The sequence below is a fragment of the Ostrea edulis genome, chromosome 4, assembly GCF_947568905.1.
Source record: "Ostrea edulis chromosome 4, xbOstEdul1.1, whole genome shotgun sequence".
Lineage (NCBI taxonomy): Eukaryota > Metazoa > Mollusca > Bivalvia > Ostreida > Ostreidae > Ostrea > Ostrea edulis.
The window spans coordinates 40,041,130-40,067,868 of NC_079167.1; the positions used below are offsets into that span (position 1 = coordinate 40,041,130).

Consider the following 26,739-nt stretch of genomic DNA (forward strand, 5'->3'; position numbering starts at 1 on the left):
GATCCCCAAAATTAGAAAATAAACAGATATTTCAAAACATCACACACTGCCCAAACAATACAAGATACCATAATCTGATGTATAAAACAACCCAAACTTCCCCAACAATTACATAACCTATCAATAACAGTCCTTCATGTACTTATATTGTCTCTGTACAGAATTACCTCAGAAGTAGATGGCTTTGTCATCTTATTACCTTGTTCCTCTTCCATTTCCTCTACATATTCATCCAGCTCCATGTTCTCTGCCAGAGCTATAGGGGTAAGCCCGGTCCCATCCAGTCTGGTGAAATCTGCCCCATAAGACAGCAGCAGCTTAAAGATGTCAAGCTTCAGGTCAATAATGGCACAATGGAGCGGGGTCTGTCAACAGACATGTATACTCACAAGTAATGTACAGTATCACTTGAATATTAAAAAAAATAAAATAAAAAAACAAAATGTACTTCACATATTACAATTACATAGAGATAAGATATAAATATTTCACTTCCTCCTAGTTTGTATGGATTTTTAAACTGATTAGCATTTCCTATCAACAAATGTATCTTTTACACTTTAAGGCCCCTTTAATTGTGGTCTCAACCTGGATTTAACAATACTTTATGGGAATGCTTGCATGAATGTGGGTGATTCTGAATTTATTGTTAACATGATTTTCTTTCCATTTTATTTTCACAAACATTTATACATTCCAATCCAGGATCCCTATTGTGACTCGGACAAAACAATTACAGCTGTACTATATCATTATAATGAATCTTTCTCGAAACTGGTCCAAACATTTTTGAGAAAAGGACTTTTAATGACCCCATGCTTTTACTATTTCTACTGATGTATATCTGCAAGAAGCTATAGCCCTTCATTTCAATCATCCATTTCAATCACATTTATCCATGGATTACCTGCGCTAAGTCTTATTTCTCTTTTTTTTTTTTAAATGGTTTAGTGGTGATGGAGAAGATATAGATAAGATGAGAAAAATGTAACAAGTTATCAGACAGACACTTGCTGAACCCCAATCAGGAAAGTTTACTTGCACATTTAGTACTCAGGTGTGCCACTTGTAATACAAAAGTGGTTGAAAATTGATATTGCAATCATTTAGGATAAAAACAATTTGTCAATCAGTGCAAGGTACGGTAAGGTTATATATAACTTAGGTGTGACTAAGTCATGAGAAATCCATCACTCGTGGTCTCTGTTTATTTTTCATCCATGGTTTGGTATATTATGGTGCAATATGATAAATTATAGAGCGCTTCAAATTCATCCTCTACAATCACTAAATTTGTTACTATGTAGTGTCATTAAGAAATTTTACATTGACTGGAGACAAAATTGAGGACAAAAATGAGGAGAAAACTTTCACAAGGATAGTTGAAAATCGATACAATTCAACATGTCCAAGGATAGTTGAAAACGATACAATTCAACATGTTCAAGGATAGATGAAATTGATCAGGGATTTTTTTAGGGTCTGTAGGGGGCTGAAATAAGGTATTTTTCCCAATTTTTGCTTTGAAATTACCAAACAATGAAAACAAATCAAGCAGGGTAGCCAAATCATTCATAAATCTTCTTCACAGGCCAACAGATTATAAAGTTTGCTTCAAAATTCTTAAGTAAACCTAATTTTTTGGCCTCTGATTATTTGAATTAGGTAAGCTTTGACCAAACTGAAAGTCAGAAGGAGCCCAATTATACCTAAAAGCACTCTGAATTTGGTTTTCCCCTATTTCTTTGTCTGAAACATTTTTTCCCAATTTCGAGCAAATGTCGCTACTTTTCCCAATTGGAGATTAAAGCCCTGGCCCTTGAAATCAAGACCTTAAAAAACCCTGTCGATACAATTCAACATGTCCAAGGATAGATGAAATTGATATAATTCAACATGTTCAAGGATAGATGAAATTGATATAATTCAACATGTCCAAGGATAGATGAAATTGATATAATTCAACATGTTCAAGGATAGATGAAATTGATATAATTCAACATGTCCAAGGATAGATGAAATTGATATAATTCAACATGTTCAAGGATAGATGAAATTGATACAATTCAGCATGTCTTAGGATAGTTGAAATCGATACAATTCAACATGTCTTAGGATAGTTGAAACTGAAGGAGTGTACTTGCCATACAGTTGAAGGTTTCTCCTGCTGCTATATTTGGGTCGGCTGTAAAATGAACAAAAAGTTATATATTTACAAAGTGTAGAACCAGACTTAACTTCAAGAGACACTAACAGCAAACAATGCTTGTAAAGTATTAAATCAAATATGCATCTTGTACAGGGTTACTGTAATAATAAACTCCCTCATGACCTACCAAGAAATTCAATTTTGCAAAGTAATCATTATGCATCATTATGTATATATGATTAGTGTAACAATAATTGAACTCCCAGAAAGCAGTATGGGAGTTATAGTAATATCCTTTCACATCGATATTATATTACACCGCTAAACCTGAAGCATGAATTTGTTAATTACTGTCATTAATGATGTTTCATTTTTGGTTACTTAAACTTTATTTCTGTCACAAATTTTTTTCTGATAATCTTAATATCTTTACATATTACATATTGTAGTATTTTTTAATACCATTTTCCTGTACTGTACATATATTCTGTGTGTGTGTGTGTACCTATGTGCCACGGAGCTCATTGGCCGCAATAAACAATAAATAGCACTTGTGATGACTGTCATTAAGAATTATGCAATGTTTGGTCAACTGTATACTCTATAATGAGTGACAAAAGATGAAAAAGTGTTGTTACTAAAACATGTTCCCACAACTATACACTCTTATGTTCAACTACTATAAATTTAACCTGAATTCACAGAATAAAAACAACAGCAAAAAATGTTAATTCATTGAAAATAAAATAATTCAGTATTGCAACATTACAATATATAGTTTTTGATTTTGTCCTTTGTGTAAATGCAGATTCTGCCTAAAACTGAGATCGAAAGCAAATTTTGTTTGGGACCAATTCCAGGTATACTTGAGCAGGAGACAGAATTTTCACCTAAAAAAAACCAGCCTCCTGGAACATTTCCTGAACTTCAGTTTCATATGTTCAATTCTTTCCAAACAGAAAATAGCTGGAAACTAAATGAGAATTTGATAGTTCACCTGAATGAATGGTATTTATGTTGATATAAAAAGTACTTCTAATTAAGCATTATGATTTTCAACAAATTGGGTGATAATGCACTTAGGAGAATATATGCATTTATCCACATCAATTGATGTTTCAAGAAACTTTTTCTTTTTGTATTCCTCCAAGAAGAAGCCTGTGACTAAATTTCAGGGCAATATCGGTATCCATAATGAAATAAAAAGCCTGGAAAACTATTTGACCTACATTTAGTCCTAATGTAGGTCACGCACAGACAAGCTAATACAGCTGAAATGCAAACTAAATTTGTATTTCTCCAAGAGGAAGGTTATGACTAAATTTCAGGGCAATATCTATATGTGTAACGAAAAAAAGTCCAGAAAACTGTTTGACCTACTTATAGCCCTAAAGTAGGTCACAGTGCACCATCCAGCTGAAATGCACACTCACTCTTATGTTTCTTGAGGGAGAAATTGGGACAAAATTTCAAAGTCATACATGCATCCGTTATGGAAAAAAGTCCTGAAAACATTACCTCGGACGGACGGACAGTCAGCCAGACAGACGCAAAGACAGCACCATAAGATAATATGTCCCGTCTAATGATAGGCGTATAAAAACAAATATTCATTACTACGTACCTTGAATATTTAAATACAGTTTGAGTGAAATTTTAAGCGAGTCACATTCACTTTAACGATTTTCCCTATAAACATGGTTACATGTATATATATTTAGCGAGAGTTAATTTTAGTGACTTTATAATTCCAAGAAAGATAACTATTACATACAATACAGAATAAATTCAATTTTACCAACCTCAACATCCTTGCTAAATATGCAAAACTTAAATCTTCACTAAAAATTCTGATAATACATTACATGTATCTCAATCAAAATAGCAGGTGCACTGCACAACTTCATTATTCATATAGGATATAAATAAAGTTTTAATGAAATCTGTTCATTGGTGTCAAAGATATGCTCTGTACAAATGATGTCCATGGACTAGTGGACAGACAAGGTGATTTCAGTATACCCCCCCCCCAAACTTTTTTTGCAGAAGGGGGAGGGTTATACTAAATATGCAATAGACAGATGAGATGAACTATCAGATTAGAATATGAGAATATGAAAACAATGTTACTAATAATACACGGTGATGAAATGTAAATTGATAACTCATCATACTCATTATTAGAGCAAGATATGGTTGTCAACTTCATTCAGATATCGAAATATTACAAATTGATAATATTCAAACTGTGACTGTTAAATATGTATTTCACTCCACTCAGCTTTTTACCCAAAGCCTGGAATTCTTATGACAAAAGTAAATGCTTGTGATTGGTCAGATTTAATCAAGTTATAAGGTCTTTTTCATGTTGAAGTTTAAATTTGGTCAGTTAAGCTTGTGTTATTAGTTATGCTCTCTATTTGCATTGGTAAAAAGATAATTGTTTGTGGGGAAAATGTGTTTTGTTGTTGAATTACTCATTAAAACTGATTACATAGTATTCAATACATTATATGTATGGAATATAAATTACTTTTGAACACTGAGTGTAATACATGTACTTTTGAACACTGAGTGTAATACATGTACTACTTTTGAACACTGAGTGTATTATTTTTTAACACTGAGTGTATTATTTTTTAACAATGAGTGTATCATTTTTTAACACTGAGTGTATTATTTTTTTAACACTGAGTGTATTATTTTTGAACACTGAGTGCAATACTTTTGAACACTGAGTGTAATACATGTACTTTTGAACACTGAGTGTATTATTTTTTAACACTGAGTGTATTATTTTTGAACAATGAGTGTATCATTTTTTAACACTGAGTGTATTATTTTTTTAACACTGAGTGTATTATTTTTGAACACTGAGTGCAATACTTTTGAACACTGAGTGTAATACATGTACTTTTGAACACTGAGTGTAATACATGTACTTTTGAACAATGAGTGTATTACTTTTGAACACTGAGTGCAATACTTTTGAACACTGAGTGTAATAAAGGTACTTTTGAACACTGTGAGTGATGAATAACACTTACAAAGATAATTCAAAAGCTTTATACACGCATCATGAAAATATATAAGGAAGTTAGCTTCTCAGCTTTTTAGCGCAACCATGCAAGATACTATAATTGTCTAAGTACTAGTTCAATATATTGAACAGTATACTTATTTCATTGGTTCCAACACATTACCCTGTAAAAAATTTGTATGACAATTCAAATTTTGAAAGTGTGGAAGGAACTACATTTTGTGGCTGAGGGATATTTAATCAGAAGGCTACACGATGTTTCCGTTTTATCCAATAGTCAATATTTGTACCCCTAGACATGTGTTTCAATTTTATAATTACCAATACAAGTAGTAGAGACTTGGAACTAATTAAAATTCTGTAAATTCATTAAAACTGTTGTTATTTTTCCAAACACAAAACTGATTCTTTAAAAAAAACAACTATATCAATAAATGCATTAAATTACCTCAAATTTTGTATGAAAAGTTAGAACTTTTGCCAATAATTTAAAAAAAAATGACCCCATAACCCACACTGTTTCAATTTCCATCCTATAAATTGAGACAAGACTTATGGTAACTTTAGCACAATTTGACAAACTGATAATACTCCTAGTATAACTCTCAAATTCTGCATTGTGATATTTTTCCATATCTTAGTGCAAAGAGGTCATTATTTACTTTCAATGTTTAAAAATTCTAATATTCTATGTTAATTTAAACAAGATTTTATCATGTATAATATATAAAAGGATTGGACAACAGGCGTTGCCTATATAAGCCCTCTCCATATAAATACATGGTCAAGGTCATACAGATATAGTTATTATATGATGATAATGAAGCAATATAATATTTTAAAATACATTGATATGTAACAGTTTCCATTTCTATGATAATTTACAGCTTGATGTATGCCTGACAAATATAATTTAGGTATGGATATAGAAATTTACCACACAGGAAAAAGATATAAACAAGTTGGTTTTGTGGTTTGAAAATGAAAAATTTTAAGAAATTAAACAAATCTATTTGTAGACAAGATAAATTCATGTACAATTTTGAAAATTGTAACATTTTGGTTATAACTGAGATTATTGTCACCATAAAAAATAAGTTCTAAGGATAAAGGTAATTGTAATTGTAGATCATTAAAACTTTGTATCAGTATTTGTCTTTGTGTACAATATTTTGGACACTTCAGAAAAAAGTGAAGTGTGGTTTCGGGACTATTTTGACACAAGTCACAATTAGGATTTTCCCTAAGAAAGTGCTTAAATAAATCAGCATTAAGATTACTAGCTTCATTTCTCAATTGATAATGCAGTATATATTTTGCTTTTCGATTGCCATAGTTAAAATAATTTATAGGTTTGATGTAATATATAATTTTGATGGCACGCCTGAAAGATATTAGTGTTGGAAGACTTCAAATACTCAAGGGTAGATCATTCCACAATTTTATAGTCGAAGTTGTTTTCGCTATTGAAATGTTAAATTTTAGAGTATCCTGGTTTCTTAATGATTAAGAGTTAGGAGGTAAAGTACATGGCCAAAGTAAGTCCTGCAAATATTGGGGGGTCAATCCACAAACTATCTTGTAGAATAGCAAAAGTTTATGAATTTTCCTTCTTATTGCAAAGATATCCCATCCAAGTTCATTATAAAGCACTGATCTTGATGAATTTACCCTTAAACCTGAAATTATTCGTGTTGCTGCAACTTGAACATCTTCAAGTAAATTAGCATCTCTCTCTGTACAATTATCCCAAACAATATTTGAGTATTCAAAGATGGGCCAAACATAAGAAAAATAAATTTTTATCAATGAATCCCTTTTAAGTTGATACTTTAACATTCTTAAGACATTTAATCGTTGACATGCTTTGGCATGTATATGAAGTATATATGCTTTTTCCAACATCCATCTTTCTGGAATATTATTCCCAAGTGAGTATGAGTTTCAACATTTTGAATAAATGGCCCATGCTGACCAAATTTTACCTTAGGATGAGAAATATTCTTCCTACTAAAATCAATATTGACTGTTTTGATTGGGTTAAATTCAACTGCCCATTTACTAGACCACTGATGAATTTTTTCAAGATCAATAGTCAATGAATTTGCAGAATTGACAATGTCATCATTGACTATTCTATAAAGAGAAGTATCATCTGCAAAGAGTCTTAAAAGGTTTCTTATGTCTATAGAGATATCATTAATAAACATAAGGAAAAGAAAGGGTCCTAAGACTGACCCTTGAGGGACTCCTGAATTGGTGTGTCTAGGGGTTGATGAAAAATATTCTATGTTGCTAGAGGACATGAGTTTCTATCAATTCAATGTAATAATCGATTTGTATTCCTGATTGTGTTAATTCTGAAACCAACAAATACAACTAGCTTATGTGAATAATTTGTAAGTAAAACTTTAATTGCAAAATGGCAAAGTTTCACACAGTGTATCTCAATAACAAGCACTTATGACTCCAGTTTTTCTTTTTAAAAAAATAATGTATACTTTGAAGAAAAACAATTACAATACTACAAGACTCTGGTGTGAACCTCTTTAAGGATGTATGCTACACCAGAGAAATTTGATATGGATGAAAAGTGGAGGATATGTACAACAATATTTTGAAATCGAAGACTTTCAAATTTACAATATTTAATAAAAAAAATGCAGTTTTATTAGAAAGCAATCTGAAAAAAAATTAAAACCCCTGGACTCTAACCCGTGATCTACAGTTTAGTAGTCGACGTGCTAACCTACTGAGCTACTCAGCTAGGCGATGTTTTATGAAATGAATATTAGGTAAATATTGCTGATATTTATATTTTCATCCATGTTTAAAAAGGAAGTCAGCCATTATGATGATGTAGAGTACCTCCTTAAAACCACTACATTCACTGCATAATGTGTAAATTAATTATCAGTTTGAGACATTTCACTGTTCTTTATGTTAAACATGTGTAAATATAAGAACATCTTGTGAAAATCCCATTCTGAACATTTATTGCTGTGCTATTAGTGAAGAGGTATTGCAGAAAGATGGAGATTAACATCTTGACCAGATGAAATTCTAGCTCTTTCTAGGTGTACATTCCAAGGCATGAATTTTTGAAAGCAGAGTTGTATGTGCATATGCCCATATTCCACTTGGTTTCTGCCTTAAATTCCAGCACTGCCTTATATATGTGATGAGAAAAGTTTGATGACCAAAAATCTCCATCTATTTTCGACATGTAATATTATGTACAGGTATGATGTGTATAATAAATATATATACCACTACATGTAATATTATGTACAGGTATGATGTGTATAATAAATATATATACCACTACATGTAATATTATGTACAGGTATGATGCTTATAATAAATATATATATACCTCCGTGCTCCAACAGAATTCGCAGACATCTACTGCTGTTGTTGGACACCGAAGTATAAACTGCCGTTCTTCCTCGACGGTCTTGAAAATTGATAAACCTGGCACATTCTCCCTCCAATAGACATTTTAAAAAAGCTGCATCATTAAAAATGGCTGCCTGGATCAACTCTTCTCCAGTGAAGTCATCCATCAAACTCTGAATGATTTATGAATGACCATTATTACATAGTATCTCAGTCACACCAAATCTAAATGAAGTTAGGGTGTACAATGCAGGTCAGGTTTGATATGTGAATGATGTCTTATCTATATAAGTTAATACTCATTATGCATTATCTGTCGACTTGTGTGGACTATTTCTTGTCAGGTTGAAGAGGTCGAGGCTAACCACAAACAAATCATTCTTGTACTTTGATGATAATTAGTGCATAGTCTTAGGTTTGTACAAGAGACAATCTCTCTCTCTCTCTCCCCCCCATCTCTCTCTCTCCCCTCTCCCCCCCTCTCTCTCTCTGTTTCTCTCTCTGACTCTCTCTCTCTCCCCTCTCTCTCACACACACACATTTATAATACAGTTTACCTTCTTAACAGCAGAATTCCCCTGACAATGTTTGGCAATTTACTGTGCTTCCCAGCACGATGTAGATGTGTAATGAGCAGCACTAAACGCCACAGTACTTCAATGCACTACATATCAAAATGACACATCCACGTTCACATTTCTCATGTTGACCTGCAAAACATGATTAATAACCCTAAGTATGTAATTTTTTTTATCTTTATGGAAGAAAGACAGTCTATATTTGTAATGGTATTCAATATAATGTATATCCATCAATTTTGGACACAAATACGATAATTTAAGATCCTGGTTGACAATTTAATTTGTGAAGTTATGTATTCAATCCATACCATAATTGCAGGGTGCATGTACCAAGTCTGATCTATAGAATAGACATGTTGGGTCTGGTTTTAATACAATAATCAGTTTCCACAAAAAATTACTTCACAATAAAGGATGTATTATACACTGCATGATGATTAAAATTGTCACAAATGGAAATTACATATGTATAGCAAAGTTGTAGAGTTGGAAATTTTAAACTTAAAGGTCAAATACGGTGATTTTCCTAAAACTTGAGTTTTATACAGAAAAATGTGTCGTACACTTATGGATTAATTTCCATGGCAATTTTGATAAAAATCAGTTGGCGTGAATTACACGGCGCTATCAAACTTTTACCTGAGCGATCGATAAATGTGTTGTGACGTGAGTTATCGCTCGTAGCTTATGACGTCATCTGAGACAACTTTCGACTGCATTGATAGGGTTTTATAGTGTTTACATAGAAAAGTCCTGTATTTATGGTACAATGCGCTGCTTTGAACTGCAATGTGAAATCGGGACAGGGATTAAGTATATTTCTTTTCCCAAAAGATACTAAATTTCGAAGAATTTGGATACTGAAACTGAAAAGAGACACTGAGATTTGTGACAAGCCACGAGGATCAGTGAGTGACACTTTAATTAACGAGGATCAGGTTTCCATCATCCTGTTTGACTCCAAACAAAGTGCAAAGTGATGATTAACTGGACATCCTACAAAACAAGCGGAGGGATGTATTTTAATTATATAAAAAGTTCAACCCAAAAAGGGGGGATGCACGCAATCCACCCCTCTCTACATCCACCACTGAATGCTTTAATACGACATTGTATTCAATGGGTTTGCGATTGCACATAAAAATTAATGTCACCCATTACCTAGTTCGAATTGATTTTATTTCTTTTATTAAATGAAATATCTTTCGAATATTGTCGTACTCATACTATATTTATAAGGGACTCATCGTCATCATTTCATTTCTTCACTATATATATATTGAAAAAATAAAATATAGTAAAAATGGAAATGAATTTAATTTTAAAAACCCATTTTGATAAAACCTTATTTATTGCGAGGTCAGTCCAATTTCCAAAGCTTTTTTTTTTCAAGTTCATTATGAAAACAAGTACAAGTTTTTCCTTTTCCTAACTTATATGCTACATTCCTAATGTGCTACATATATATCATGAATCATTAAGGCAAAATTTCACACCTCAAAATGCTACAATTCGTTAACTTTGTGCCGTAATATATCAATTTCGCATTTGACGTGTGTTGTGAAGAAATTACATGTACTAATAGGCCTAATTTACATTTTATGATATTGTATCTGCATGTAGATGTTTTTTTTAAAAAAAAAAAAGGGGGGGGGGTACAAATAACGTTGTGCACAATAAGTTTTTTTCTTTTGTCTTTTGTTGTTCTTTTTTCAAAAAGGCATTTTTCAGTTAAATATATATCTAGCTAAACACATTATAATTTGAATCTGATCAATCTCATACAAATAAATCCCATAATAAAAAAAAATACAAACGTGAGAGTCAATCTAGTTAAATACGCTCACAATCGCTACAATAGAGTATACGGCGAGTATCTATGAAGTCTGATTTTGATTAGCCTCGATTGTGTAAAATACAAAGGTTATCTTTGATAGAACATTTTTTCCAATATTATTCCCAATTTTCTATGGACTGGCCCGGTAAATAATTTCTAAATGAGATTCCAATGAGATATTTGTCGAACATATAAATGTATATATCATATAAATATTATTATCTGATGATTTCGAAACGGATGTAGGTACAAACATTATAAAGGTTGAATCCCTAAACTCAAGTGTATCTACGGTATTTCATCGTCACTATCCACGGTGTTGCTAAAACTGGCAATTTCTCACAGAAATTAAAACGATGATATACAGGCGTAAACAACTACAAATGTCTCAGATGACGTCATAAGAAAGGGTGACAATCCCTTCATTCGTTTCTATAAACAACGATTTTGGAATAGGTATTTTGCGCATTTACCTGGATTTTAAAAAAAAATAAACACATCAATAAACTTTTCAAAACGGGTTTTAATGAATTACATGTGTATAAACTTTATTTTCAAATCTATTTTTATTACACTTGACCTTTAATTAGCCTCAAAAAATTTGAATTTGATGTGACACAAGAGGCCCATGGAGTCTGAAGTTTTATTAATTAAAATGAAAAATCCAGAACAAGAGGCCCAAGGGTCACATCACTCACCTGAGTCACCTTGGCCCATATAGATTTAGAGATTTTCCCTATATATTCACATGTAAAACTTTGATCCCTATTGTTGTCCCAATCCTACCCCCTGGGGCCATGATTTTTACAAACTTGAACAGCTGTACTATGTCAGGAGGCTTTCATGTAAATGTAAAATTCTTTGGCCCAATGGTTCTTGAGAAGACTTTTTATGGTCTTGGTTTTTGCATCATTCAATGGTATACATCTGATTAACAAGAGTATACTGGAAACACTTCATAATATGCCCATCACAAGCTTATGTAGGGTGTTTTTCCACGAGGTGAACTTTACTTAGTGTAATTTTTTTTTTTCAAAATTGAGTAAGCTAGTGCACCAAACTTGAATTTTCTCAAACATCAAAGAAATTTGTTGGGAATTAAAATCCATGTAATACACACATCTTCAAGTTGTTTACGACACTGTACAAATGCCTTAATTTAAGCTTGAAAACTGTGAGAGGAGTTAGCCTGTCTGTAGACAAACCATGTACTCACTTTATATTTATAATGTTTCCTCCAACTGACAAAGTCCAACAAAATAAAACAAAGTCAAAAAATTAAGAAAATCAAATTTCTTGCCACATGCACATTTTCAATACCCATACAAACAATTTGTAAAATAATTAAGGTCTTAATAATTAACTTCATATAAATAAATAAAAAAAAACAACTTCATTTCATTTCATTTTGTTATATAGAAAGGGATCGAGTTGCATAAGGGAAAAAAATTTGGCTAAATCAAACCTGATTGATTGATTGTATATTGTTTAACGTCCCTCTTGAGAATATTTAACTCGAAAGCGGACGTCAACAGTGCCGGTGAATGGCTGCAAACTTTAGGCCTATGCTCAGCGCTTATGACCATTGAGCAGGGAGGGATCTTTATTGTGCCACAACCGCTGTGACACAGGACCTCAGTTTTTGCGGTCTCATCTGAAGGACCGCCCCATTTAGTCGTCTCTTACAACAAGCAAGGGGGTACTGAGGACCTATTCTAACCCGGATCCCCACAGGATTAAATCAAACCAGAGACATATAACATTTATATGTATCTGACCACTCTTAAACTACCCAAAGATATTGTGGCCAAGGATGGGGACCATTTTAAATTATCTTATAAAGTTACTTTCCAACCCAAATGTGTTCTCTCATTAGAATTTTCAAAATTCATCACTATTCTTGGTAAAGGTGTAGAAATGAATTGTGCTATCTGTGTTGCAATTTTTAATTAGTTTCATAATGCTGTGAAACATCACAAATTTTTATGAGGATTTAATCATTGTACTTCATTAGTAGGACACTAAGTCCTCGGCCCTTGGCAAATAGGAGAAAATGAACTGGGCTAAAAATAAAAATATGTTTGTTTCCCCTCCCCCGGCCAAGTAAAATAAAAGGGGCCTGGGTCAAATTTTTTTTTTACCAAAAAATCGCACGTTTTTTTTTTTTTTATTTCTGGAACAAAAATCGTGTCCGTTCCAAATTTTGCTTTCGCTATTTTTGGAAGTTGCCAGGATTTATCTCTCGAAGTTTCAATGTTGTCGGAAGATTTCAAAGATTGGCGACACGAAGATCGCTTTGTCGTCTACTGTAAGAATAAAATACAAACAAACATCAAAAGTGGTTCCGATTCTGGTAAATCGACTTTACAGTTACTTTAAAAGTTGTACCTGGAATGACGTGGTGAATGATTTAACCGCAGATGATGATCACAACATAGATAAGTTAGACGAGGTCTCTGTCACTGTGTCGGACAAGCTAACAAATGGTGTGACTCTCGAGTCAGGTTTTCATGAACAAATAAGTTATTTTTTAATAAGTACATTTCTGATATGTTATTAAGTACATCTGTTTTTACTAAGTCAAGAATAAACGTTTTTGTTTTCAATGTTTTCTTTGAAAAGATGTAATGTTTCTATGTAGGTATTCATAAAGTAAGCCAAAATATTGCATCCACCGAGTGCATTCACACTAACATGTCCAAGAATATGAATTATAGATGCCAGCAGACATGTCAATCCAGTGAACAACATAAAAACATGCTTGACCAATACATGGCATACTCTTCTTCTGATGTACAGTATTGAAAATGACTATCAGTGCTCTGAGCTGCTTTTTCATAGGTGTTTCCAACGAAAATTTTTAACACAAAAAAAACCCAAAAAACAAGAGGCCCATGGGCCACATCGCTCACCTGAGTCACCTTGGCCCATATCTGAAGACTTTCAATATATATTTGCATGTAAAACTTTAGTCCCTATTATGGCCCCAACTACCCCTGGAGCCCACGATTTTTGCAAACTTGGATCTACACTACGTGAAAAAAAAAGCTTTCATGTAAATGTCAACTTCTTTGGCCCAATGGTTCTTGAGAAGAAGATTTTTAAAGATTTTCCCTATATATTTGTATGTAAAACTTTGATCCCCTATTGTGGCCCCATCCAACCCCCAGGGCCCATGATTTGAACAAACTTGAATCTGCTTTATGTCAGGAAGCTTTCATGTATATCTCAGCTTTTCTGGCTCAGCGGTTCTTGAGAAGAAGATTTTTCAAGATTTTCCAATATATTTGTATGTAAAACTTTGATCCCCTATTGTGGCCCCATCCAACCCCCGGGGCCCATGATTTGAACAGACTTGAATCTGCTTTATGTCAGGAAGCTTTCATGTAAATCTCAGCTTTTCTGGCTTAGTGGTTCTTGAGAAGAAGATTTTAAAAGATTTTCCAATATATTTGTATGTAAAACTTTGATTCCCTATTGTGGCCCCATCCTACCCCCGGGGCCCATGATTTGAACAAACTTGAATCTGCACTATGTCAGGAAGCTTTCATGTAAATCTCAGCTTTTCTGGCTCAGTGGTTCTTGAGAAGATTTTTAAAGATTTTTCCTATATATTTGTATGTAAAACTTTGATCCCCTATTGTGGCCCCATCCAACTCCCGGGACCTATGATTTGAACAAACTTGAATCTGCACTATGTCAGAAAGTTTTCATGTAAAAATCAGCTTTTCTGGCTTAGTGGTTCTTGAGATGAAGATTTTTAAAGATTTTTCCTATATATTTGTATGTAAAACTTTGATCCCCTATTGTGGCCCCATCCAACACCCGGGACCCATGATTTGAACAAACTTGAATCTGCACTATGTCAGAAAGTTTTCATGTAAAAATAAGCTTTTCTGGTTTAGTGGTTCTTGAGATGAAGATTTTAAAAGTTTTTCCTATATATTTGTATGTAAAACTTTGATCCCCTATTGTGGCCCCATCCAACCCCCGGGGCCCATGATTTGAACAAACTTGAATCTGTACTATGTCAGAAAGTTTTCATGTAAAAATCAGCTTTTCTGGCTCAGTGGTTCTTGAGAAGATTTTAAAAGATTTTCCAATATATTTGTATGTAAAACTTTGATCCCCTATTGTGGCCCCATCCAACCCCCGGGGCCCATGATTTGAACAAACTTGAATCTGCACTATGTCAGAAAGTTTTCATGTAAAAATCAGCTTTTCTGACTCAGTGGTTCTTGAGAAGAAGATTTTAAAAGATTTTCCAATATATTTGTATGTAAAACTTTGATCCCCTATTGTGGCCCCATCCAACCCCCGGGGCCCATGATTTGAACAAACTTGAATCTGCACTATGTCAGAAAGTTTTCATGTAAAAATCAGCTTTTCTGACTCAGTGGTTCTTGAGAAGAAGATTTTAAAAGATTTTCCAATATATTTGTATGTAAAACTTTGATCCCCTATTGTGGCCCCATCCAACCCCCGGGGCCCATGATTTGAACAAACTTTATTCTGCACTATGTCAGAAAGTTTTCATGTAAAAATCAGCTTTTCTGGTTTAGTGGTTCTTAAGAAGATTTTTCCTATATATTTATATGTAAAACTTTGATCCCCTATTGTGGCCCCATCCTACCCCGGGGCCCATGATTTGAACAAACTTGAATCTACTTTATGTCAGGAAGCTTTCATGTATATCTCAGCTTTTCTGGCTTAGTGGTTCTTGAGATGAAGATTTTAAAAGTTTTTCCTATATATTTGTATGTAAAACTTTGATCCCCTATTGTGGCCCCATCCTACCTCCGGGGCCCATGATTTGAACAAACTTGAATCTGCACTATGTCAGAAAGTTTTCATGTAAAAATCAGCTTTTCTGGCTTAGTGGTTCTTGAGATGAAGATTTTTAAAATTTTTCCCTATATATTTGTATGTAAAACTTTGATCCCCTATTGTGGCCCCATCCAACCCCCGGGGCCCATGATTTGAACAAACTTGAATCTGTACTATGTCAGAAAGTTTTCATGTAAAAATCAGCTTTTCTGGCTCAGTGGTTCTTGAGAAGATTTTAAAAGATTTTCCAATATATTTGTATGTAAAACTTTGATCCCCTATTGTGGCCCCATCCAACCCCCGGGGCCCATGATTTGAACAAACTTGAATCTGCACTATGTCAGAAAGTTTTCATGTAAAAATCAGCTTTTCTGACTCAGTGGTTCTTGAGAAGAAGATTTTAAAAGATTTTCCAATATATTTGTATGTAAAACTTTGATCCCCTATTGTGGCCCCATCCAACCCCCGGGGCCCATGATTTGAACAAACTTTATTCTGCACTATGTCAGAAAGTTTTCATGTAAAAATCAGCTTTTCTGGCTCAGTGGTTCTTGAGAAGAAGATTTTTCCTATATATTTATATGTAAAACTTTGATCCCATATTGTGGCTCCATCCTAACCCCGGGGCCCATGATTTGAACAAACTTGAATCTACTTTATGTCAGGAAGCTTTCATGTATATCTCAGCTTTTCTGGCTTAGTGGTTCTTGAGATGAAGATTTTAAAAGTTTTTCCTATATATTTATATGTAAAACTTTGATCCCCTATTGTGGCCCCATCCTACCCCCGGGGCCCATGATTTGAACAAACTTGAATCTACTTTATGTCAGGAAGCTTTCATGTATATCTTAGCTTTTCTGGCTTAGTGGTTCTTGAGATGAAGATTTTAAAAGTTTTTCCTATATATTTGTATGTAAAACTTTGATCCCCTATTGTGGCCCCATCCTACCTCCGGGGGCCATGATTTGAACAAACTTGAATCTGCACTATGTCAGAAAGTTTTCATGTAAAAATCAGCTTTTCTGGCTTAGTGGTTCTTGGGAAGAAGATTTTTAAAATTTTTCCCTATATATTTGTATGTAAAACTTTGATCCCCTATTGTGGCCCCATCCAACCCCCGGGGGCCCATGATTTGAACAAACTTGAATCTGCACTATGTCAGAAAGTTTTCATTTAAAAATCAGCTTTTCTGACTCGGTGGTTCTGAGATGAAGATTTTTAAAGTTTTTCCCTATATATTTGTATGTAAAACTTTGACCCCCCCCCCCTTGTGGCCCCATCCTACCCCCAGGAGCCATGATTTGAACAAACTTGAATCTACTATATGTCAGGAAGCTTTCAGCTAAATTTCAGCTCTTTTGGCCCAGTGGTTCTTGAGAAGAAGATTTTTAAATGACCCCACCCTATTTTTGTGATTATCTCCCCTTTGAAAAGGACAAGGCCCTTCATTTGAACAAACTTGAAAGCCCTTCACCCAAGGATGCTTTTGGCCAAGTTTGGTTGAAATTGGCCCAGTGGTTCTAGAAAAGAAGTCGAAAATGTGAAAAGTTTACAGACAGACAGATGGACGACGGACAAAATGTGATCAGAAAAGCTCACTTGAACCTTCAGTTCAGGTGAGCTAAAAAGCACACCTGCCTGCCTGGTCTGTTTCAAAAGTCAGACCCGGGGGAGGGGAAACAAACATTCTTTTAAATATGGCCCTACATAAACGTCACCACAAAATATTACCACAAAAAACAATTAAAACTAGACCTGTCCTAATCATACTAATGGGGCTATTGGTTCCTGCAGATGATGGGAAATAATGAATTTGTGCTCATCAAAACATAGCGGTCAGATGGGTTCAATTGCAGTTGGCCAGATAGCTCAGTTTGGTAGAGCACTTGAGGGGGCCTGGTTTTGAGTCCCGGTCTGGTTCATTGCATTTTTTCCCTTCCCATTACATTTGATGCCATTGACCACCCCTTGCAGGTGAAAGTCGATCTGTCAGGGGCAAAAGAATTTGGGTTGCGTCTTCGAAGGTGAAGACAATTCAAGGAGGAAGAAATGTAGCAGTCAGACGGGTTTGATCACCGGTGGCCAGATAGCTCAGTTAGTAGAGCACCTGACTAGATATTCAGGGGTGGGTTCAAATCCCAGTTTAAACCATTGCATGCATTATATATGGAGCTCTGGTTGTGTTATAATACAGCACAGATCTATACTTTGTTATTCAATGAATCAGAGGAATTTCGTAATATGTTGCCAACTAAAATGGGATAAATGTTGACCGTTACCAGCAGACAGTGTTCATGACCTTTGCAAAAATGCTTATTATCAGCATGTAAAAAATAAATTTCAAATGTGAATATCAGCAGACAACTTAAGTTTTGTTTTATTTCCTTCAAGCTGTTTACTCTTCAGAAAAATACTTTTTGGGGTGAAATAGACATTTTTACCCTCAAGTGCAACACTAAAATACTGTTTCCTTGATTGTGTTTCACTTGTTATATATATCTATTAAAGTTTTACCACTCAGAATTCATTCATAAGTCCACAAAAATATCAAAATAGCACTGAAAGTAATGTTTGTCATGAATCTTGAATCCATCCTGAAAACTTTCTGAAAAGTTCATAATGATTGTAAATGATAAAAGTCAAATTTTAAGGAAGTTTTTAAGCCTAATGAAATATAAAAGATAGGAAATACTTTTTGATCCTTGAGAGTATAGTAAAAATTGAAATTGATAAGATTATGTGTATTTGTCTACTGTCGGCACAGGCACTTGTTTCTGCAAATACATTAATGACCTCTATATACTAATAATAACATTAATATTATATTATTAGCAAGTATACAAAGGTCATAACTTATTTGTTCAGAAATATTAGTGCCTGTAACTGTCGGATAAATAGTCAGTATTATATAGTGCATGCAATTCAATCTTCTGACCACCTCTGTCTAATTTTTCTAGCATGAACAGAAATATACAGAAGAGCTATTTTAAAGGTGCATGGTTTTAAAAACGAAAATGACTAATAGAAATATCAACTCAGATTATTTGAAGGTAAAATCAAGCTAGTTTTAATACATAACTTCGAAGAATTAATTATATGAAGATGATAATCAATCGAAATTGATTAGCAAAAATGCTTATCTGAAGTATATCTTAGAAAGATGGCGCAAGGCTGTCAATAGGATGTAAGAGTTCGGATACGATGAAATAAATGGCAGAATACGACAAATAAAACGGATAGCATGGGATTTAGATGGAGGATGTAAGTACATTACTGATTAGCCTGCAGACGAGATATTGACACAGAAATTCCTGAAGTTGGTTTATACCCCGTGAATCGGTGTCGAAGCAGGTAGCCCCCTGTTTGTTTACATGATTTGTTGCACACCTTTACATATATTAGTATCTCACAATTAGTGTTCATCTCAAAAGCTTTCAGAAGGTACAAACTGACTATTCAGAACGACTTATGAGGGTGATCGGTATGGAAATAACATATTTTGGATAAAGTATTGAATCTGTATAAAAATAATTTCATTCTAGAAGGGGGGGGGGGGGGTATGTACATAAGATCTATACAAGCTACTCGCACTTCAGGTGCCTATGGGTATACCCAGTTTTGTTCGATTCGACCGGATTTTATCAGAATCAAGCATGCTAAGTACTTAAATTAGACCCTAACCCCTGTTTGAAATCTCAAACTTTGTGAGCCAATGTCCTCTGTAAAGGCTACCTAATGAGAGCATGTTATTATTCGTAACTAAATAAAGTTATTCATAATACATTCGTTAAAACTACGAATTTCAAATACCTGTATCAAGTTGAAAATCTTCCTGTTGAATCTCAACAGACTGCTACTTTCACATTCACTGACCAACTCTTGGCGGAGGGCGGGTAATTCAATAGGGACGAAGAAATTTGATGTGGTGGGTGGATGAAATAACAGCAAAGGCGAAAGTGAAAGTGGGACACACCGCCAGTGCAGTGGCCAGATCAGAGAGTACTGAGTATGGAATATTACTGTTTTTTAAAGTGATTATATGCCCATTCAAAATATAACGCAGTTACAGAAAGTGTTTCTGAGGGTTTATTAGATTGCACAATATTTTTTTCATAGAATTAGTATTACTCCTACGTTAGATATAGGCCTTGAGGCTATCTAGATCCTACAACAGCTGTACAATCACCCAAGATGATTGTTTGAACATGTGGGTTAACCATCCTAGTTTTGTCATGTTTAGAAACTAAACACCTTAGCTTCCAAAATTAAAATATGATAGGAGTGTGTTATGATGATGCTTATTTATAATGGGGTTGATGATAATCCAATTTTCACTTTCTTTGTGAGTATTCCAATATTGCAACCAAAAAACAAAAATTGAAACGCACATCAATATTTTTACTAAGTGTCTACGAATGCGGGTGGTTTCGTCCCGATTACATATTCGCACCTAGTGGTTTCGTCCCAATTTCAATGCAGGTAACATAAGGTAGAACAGTCGCGTGGTTTCGCCCCGATGTACTAATCGAGTGGTTTCGCCCCGATGTACTAATCGAGTGGTTTCGCCCCAATAATATAACAATTTAACATATCTTAAAATTATAACGATTTAACATATATCTCAAAATTCACTTTCTTTAAAATTATCAACTACTTTCAAATAAATATTGCTGCTTTAAGTTTATGCTATAAATTGAATTCGATCTTCATTTTGAGATTTATATATTAAATATATCTAAGATTAATAAAATCACATAATAGACACACTAATTTTATCTACATAATGCTAATTCTGTTTCATATGATAATTTTTACTTACTGATTTTCCACAATGAATGCAACTTGCCATGGCAAAAATTCTTGGTATAATGATAAAAATGGACATAGTTTGGACATCGGTAAATTAATATACTACATAGTATTCATTAATTTCAATTCAATTGCTCATCGTTAAAAGAGAGTATGCTCTGATCAATCATCCCGACCACTGTTGCCATATATAAACATCCAAAAATTGTTGGTATAATGATCAAAATGAACATACCTTGGGCGTCGGTAAATTAATATATAGCATTCATCCCCCTAATTTCAATTCAATTCAATTGCTCGTCTTTAACGGAGAGTATGCACTAATCAATCGTTCCGACCACTGTTGCTACATACTCAATGGGGGCGAAACCACTCGGGACGAATCCACTTGGGGCGTACAGGTAAAGGTGCGAATCCACTAGGTGCGAATATGTAATCGGGACGAAACCACCCGTCACCATGTCTACATATTTTAAAAGCTATGAATAAATCAGAAAATCTACTACCTACCTGGGGTGTAGACAATGTATTTTTGATACAATAAACAGGTATAATTACTCTATAATCTGTCACTCAAGAGTTGATGTTGAAATGCTTTAAAAGTGCTGAGTTAGAAGTATATTATTCTGGTTCAAAATATGATGTAAGTAGTCTTAGAGTGTGGTGTACATGAAAGATAAATGTAATAAATAACTGAACATATTTGCTTCTATGAATTTTTACAGAATCTGTGATAATTATATATAAAAAACAGAGTATTATTGAAATCTGGAATTATCTTAATTATTGGAATTTATGAGATTGTAGGAAAAAGTCATTAGTCACAACTAACTACTACTAATATCATTAAACTGTATGTAAATATACATTAGTCACAACTAACTACTACTAATATCATTAAACTGTATGTAAATTTACATTAGTCACAACTAACTAATAATATCATTAAACTGTATGTAAATTTACAGTAGTCACAACTAACTAGTAATAATATCATTAAACTGTATGTAAATTTACATTAGTCACAACTAACTAATAATATCATTAAACTGTATGTAAATTTACAGTAGTTACAACTAACTAATAATATCATTAAACTGTATGTAAATTTACATTAGTCACAACTAACTAATAATATCATTAAACTGTATGTAAATTTACAGTAGTCACAACTAACTAATAATATCATTGAACTGTATGTAAATTTACATTAGTCACAACTAACTACTAATAATATCATTAAACTGTATGTAAATTTACATTAGTCACAACTAACTACTAATAATATCATTAAACTGTATGTAAATTTACATTAGTCACAACTAACTAGTAATATCATTAAACTGTATGTAAATTTACAGTAGTCACAACTAACCTAACTAACCAAACTTTTGTTTACAAATATTGGGTTGGCTGAAATTTGCACAGTGCATGCTTATCCCTATGAAAATTGAAGTAAATCTTACAGTTATTTGAAATGTGACAGTTCTATATGCCTGTGTTAAAAGTTGTAATGCCCACAAGTTTTCATTTATTTGCATCTTGTAAGCTATTGATGTTGCATTTGTATGTTTGTTTGTGTCTGTGTTATTTTATTTTTATTTCTCAATTTATGATGGACTTGCATTATTAATTCACGCATGCGCAGATAGGAGTTATTTCTGCCACGGCAGTACTAAACTCCGAGGGGTTCTACTGCAGCGGCAGAAATAACTTCCTAGGGGTTAGTACTGCCGCGGCAGAAATAACTCCTATCTGCGCATGCGCAGCATTTAATAAAATGCTTCAAAGTAGATAAAAATCCTTGTTATCAACAATTTCTCATTACTCTATCCATATGGCATGGGAATCCCGCCCCCATGAATAAAACTTCTCAGTTACAACGGCAAAGTCAGTGTTTTCCCTAAGAACCGGCCGCCGGCCAAATTGACCGTTTCAAACGATTTTCTGGCCGGTTCAAATATAAAAAATCAAAAAATAATATGTTGTCAATTTCAGTGATGTTGATTTACACGATCGATCTTTGCAAAGAATGTATGCGGTAGCAATTGGTTGGCTATAAATATCTTTCATATTTCTTCCTTGTTTATGTTTTTATCGAGAGCTTTTTGAAACGGCGATTTTGATTGGACGATATTTTAAACTCTCACCTTGCGCGTGAGAAGCACATGGCAGTGAAAAATAATGAAGCGTCGAACGAATACATTACATGATTTCTTCCAGTCAAAACATCGTAAAGGTGTGTATTTAACACCACTGTGACTAACTTGTCTGAGGTAAAAATGTTCAACTCTTTGGTATATATTTAAAATTGTAGGTTAAAAAGTGGCATATGAACAAGGGTCATTTTGCCCCCTGAAATGCCTCAGAATGCAGGATTTTGCGTCTAATTTTCCAAAATTTCCATACCCCCCCCCCCCCCCCCCCCCCCCCGGCCTGTTACAATTCTAAATGGGCCTGTTCAAATGAAATGAATGGAAAACACTGAAAGTGCACTGAAATACCGATTAAAGGTCGTACCGCTTCCACGGATGTTGACATGTTTCAATTTAATTTTTGCACTACAACCTGTGTCCGTACGATCAACATCACAAGAAACGACGATAAAAGCATGATATATGCAGAAAACCCGTGTATCTGCAGCGAAAACGCGATGAAATCCAAACCAGTCCTCTTCCCCGATGTAAACACAGCCACAGCAGACACAGCTCAGCGTCATTTCCGATACATGCGCAGATAGGAGGTTATTTCTGCCGTGGCAGTACTGACCCCTCGGAGGTTAGTACTGCCGCGGCAGAAATAACTCCTATCTGCGCATGCGTGAATTAATAATGCAAGTCCATCATAAATTGAGAAATAAAAATAAAATAACACAGACACAAACAAACATACAAATGCAACATCAATAGCTTACAAGATGCAAATAAATGAAAACTTGTGGGCATTACAACTTTTAACACAGGCATATAGAACTGTCACATTTCAAATAACTGTAAGATTTACTTCAATTTTCATAGGGATAAGCATGCACTGTGCAAATTTCAGCCAACCCAATATTTGTAAACAAAAGTTTGGTTAGTTAGGTTAGTTGTGACTACTGTAAATTTACATACAGTTTAATGATATTATTAGTTAGTTGTGACTAATGTAAATTTACATACAGTTTAATGATATTAGTTAGTTGTGACTAATGTAAATTTACATACAGTTTAATGATATTATTAGTAGTTAGTTGTGACTAATGTAAATTTACATACAGTTTAATGATATTATTAGTAGTTAGTTGTGACTAATGACTTTTTCCTACAATCTCATAAATTCCAATAATTTAAATAATTCCAGATTTCAATAATACTCTGTTAAAAGACCTTTTATAGAGTAATTTGGAAATATTTCAAGGATGCAAGGAGTGGAATTAAGCATTTTGCAATGTGTGTATCATAGATTGACAAGGCTGCATTAAAAAGTCATTGAGAAAGATAATACAGTTTTTCGAATATACCCAGTTTTGCATGTGACAATCAGAGGTTATCAATCCCTTTAGAACAACCCTATAGTTGTCTAGAGCTATTACCATTTGTTTTAAGTAAAACCAACACCACGGGAACCACCCCTGACTGATTGAGTGTAAGCAGTCTCCTCTTGAAGGTTACACATTCCAGATCCTCAGTCCAGCAAAGTGGAAGGTGATTTCAGATTGGAATGGTTTTGTTGGAAAATTAAATCTTTCATCAGAATACATTTGAAATGGTTTTGATTTCAGAGATGAAGCTAACCGAGTTTATCGGGCTGCAGTTCTTTGAATCCATGTACCTGTTGGTCCTGTTCTGCATCCCAATAGTGGTGGCTCAGCAATACATTGGGGCCATTGTGTTGGCTCTGCTGATATTTTTGGCTCTCTCTACATTGACAAGAAAATTATTGTACAAGGCTGTAGAAATCAAAGGACAGGGTGTGCTTATCACAGGTTGTGATACAGGTGAGAATACAACAGACCCAGTCACATATGACAGAAAAAAACACCAGTCACATGACAGCAGAAACACGCACAGTCACATGGCAGCAGAAACACATGTCACATGACAACAAACACCAGTCACATGACTGCAGAAAGACCAGTCACATGACATCAGAAACACCAGTCACAAGACAACAGAAACACCAGTCACATGATAACAAGCATCAGTCACATGACAACAAACACTGGTCATGTGGCACCAGAATCACCAGTCACATGACACCAAAATCAACAGTCAACATGACAACCGAAACACTAGTCACATGGCACCAAACACCAGTCACATGACAACAAGTCACATGACACCAGAAACGCCATGACAACAGAAACACCAGTCACATACAGTATGGATGATTATTCACAATGGCCTACTTCGATTGGCAAATCCAACTTAACTCAAGTTAAAGGCATATTGAGTAACCCTAAAGCATCACAAATATGACCTTTTAACCTTACTCAATCACACCTGGTCCAGCACACATAATTTAATCGAGTAGATTACATCATAGTAATGGCTGTAAATAGTGTAGGCCCATTTAACTTATTTATTTTTAGTTTTAATGGTGTATTGTTAAAAAAGGCTTGTCCGGAATAACTGATCAGTGATTTCAAAATTGTTTCCCTTTAACTTATTAAGAAAACACAATTCCCAGTGCCACCATCTTTCTTTACATGCAATAGAACTCAAGTTTGTCAAGATTTGTATAAATTCATTCTATCACAGTGTATTGGTTGTGCATGTGCATGAAGTGTATTTAAATGAAGCCAAGTTAACTCAGGTTTCCCAATCAAAGTAGGTCAATATCTTTAATGGCATCGGCTGCCAAGCTGTTGTATAGAATTGTTAACTGTTAAGAACACTGTAAACTTGTATTAGTTCAGACTCTAATCAAATTCTTTAATATTGAGAAAAAGTAGTAAATTGTACGATGTAAATCATGATCAGAGATTTTTCAAAAGTTTAATGAAAGTTCATTGTTCACATGAGTAGTGATGATTGTCAAACTGATTTTTAGCTCACCTGAGCTTAAATTCTGATCACCCATTGTCTGTCTGTCTGTAAACTTTCACAATTTCCACTTCTTCTCCAGAACCACTGGGCCAATTTCATCCAAACTTGATCCAAAGCATCCTTGGGTGAAGGGGATTCAAGCTTGTTCAAATGAAGGGCCACACCACTTTTAAAGGGGAGATAATAGCAAAATAGTGAAAATACATTAACGACTTTTAAAGATCTTCTTCTCCAGAACCACAGGGCTAAGTTCAACCAAACTTAGTACAAAGCATCCTTGAGTGAAGGGAATTCAAGTTTGTTCAAATGAAGGGCTATACCCCTTTCCAAGGGGAGATAATAGCAAAACAGTGAAAATACATTAACAACTTTTAAAAATCTTCTTCTCCAGAACCACTGGGCCAATTTCAACCAAACTTGGCACAAAGCATACTTGGGTGAAGGGGATTCAAGTTTACTCAAATAAGGGCTATGCCCCATTCAAAGGGGAGATAATTACAAAAATGCAAAAATTGGATGGGGTCATTTAAAAATCTTCTAAAGAACCACTGGGCTAGAAGAGCTTAAATGTACATGAAAGCTTCCTGACATAGTGCAGATTCAAGTTTGTTTAAATTATGGCCCCATGGGGGGGATAGGGCAACAATTATAGGGGATCAAAGTTTTACATACAAATATAATGGGAAAATTTTTAAAAATCTTCTCTTAAGCCACTGGGCCAGGAAAGTACAGATTTATATGAAAGCTTCCTGACATATTACAGATTCAAGTTTGTAAAAATCATGGCCCCTGGGGGTAGGTTGGGTCCACATTAGGGATAAAAGTTTTACATGCGAATATATTTAAGGGAAATCTTTAGATATTGGCCAAGGTAGCTCAGGTGATCGATTTGGCCTATGGACCTCTTGTTTATTTCTTGGTTGAATATTGCTTTATGTTATAGTTAAAACCTTTCTCTTGAGGCCCATGGTTTTGAGGTCCATAGCCATCGATTTTAAAAGATTTCTTTTCTTTTTGTCTTTTCATTATGCATTGGTTTTAGCCATGGTTATGATGAGATGAAACTT

General features: G+C 34.2%; 2 protein-coding genes across 5 annotated transcripts in view; one reads left to right on the forward strand and one right to left on the reverse strand.

The window, feature by feature from the left end:
* The window catches only part of LOC125671160 (leucine-rich repeat serine/threonine-protein kinase 1-like), a 134,147-nt gene extending 114,390 nt beyond the window's left edge, over window positions 1-19,757 (reverse strand). Inside the window, exons 1-5 of one of the 2 annotated variants that reach the window (XM_048906664.2) lie at window positions 19,644-19,757; window positions 9,146-9,298; window positions 8,566-8,761; window positions 2,145-2,185; window positions 200-365 (exon numbers count right to left, since the gene is read on the reverse strand). In XM_048906664.2, coding sequence (XP_048762621.2) covers window positions 200-365; window positions 2,145-2,185; window positions 8,566-8,755 — 397 coding nt within the window. In that variant the 5' untranslated portion in view covers window positions 8,756-8,761; window positions 9,146-9,298; window positions 19,644-19,757. Of the gene's footprint in view, window positions 1-199; window positions 366-2,144; window positions 2,186-3,667; window positions 3,732-8,565; window positions 8,762-9,145; window positions 9,299-19,643 lie in introns of those variants that run through there. The other variant, XM_048906665.2, reaches the window with a different exon arrangement.
* Window positions 19,746-26,739, forward strand: part of LOC125671175 (D-beta-hydroxybutyrate dehydrogenase, mitochondrial-like) — a 16,066-nt gene continuing 9,072 nt past the window's right edge. Inside the window, exons 1-3 of one of the 3 annotated variants that reach the window (XM_048906708.2) lie at window positions 19,772-19,839; window positions 24,230-24,328; window positions 24,406-24,621. In XM_048906708.2, the coding sequence (XP_048762665.1) occupies window positions 24,408-24,621 (214 nt within the window). In that variant the 5' untranslated portion in view covers window positions 19,772-19,839; window positions 24,230-24,328; window positions 24,406-24,407. Of the gene's footprint in view, window positions 20,041-24,229; window positions 24,329-24,405; window positions 24,622-26,739 lie in introns of all 3 variants that reach the window. The other 2 variants (XM_056162627.1, XM_048906707.2) reach the window with 2 other exon arrangements.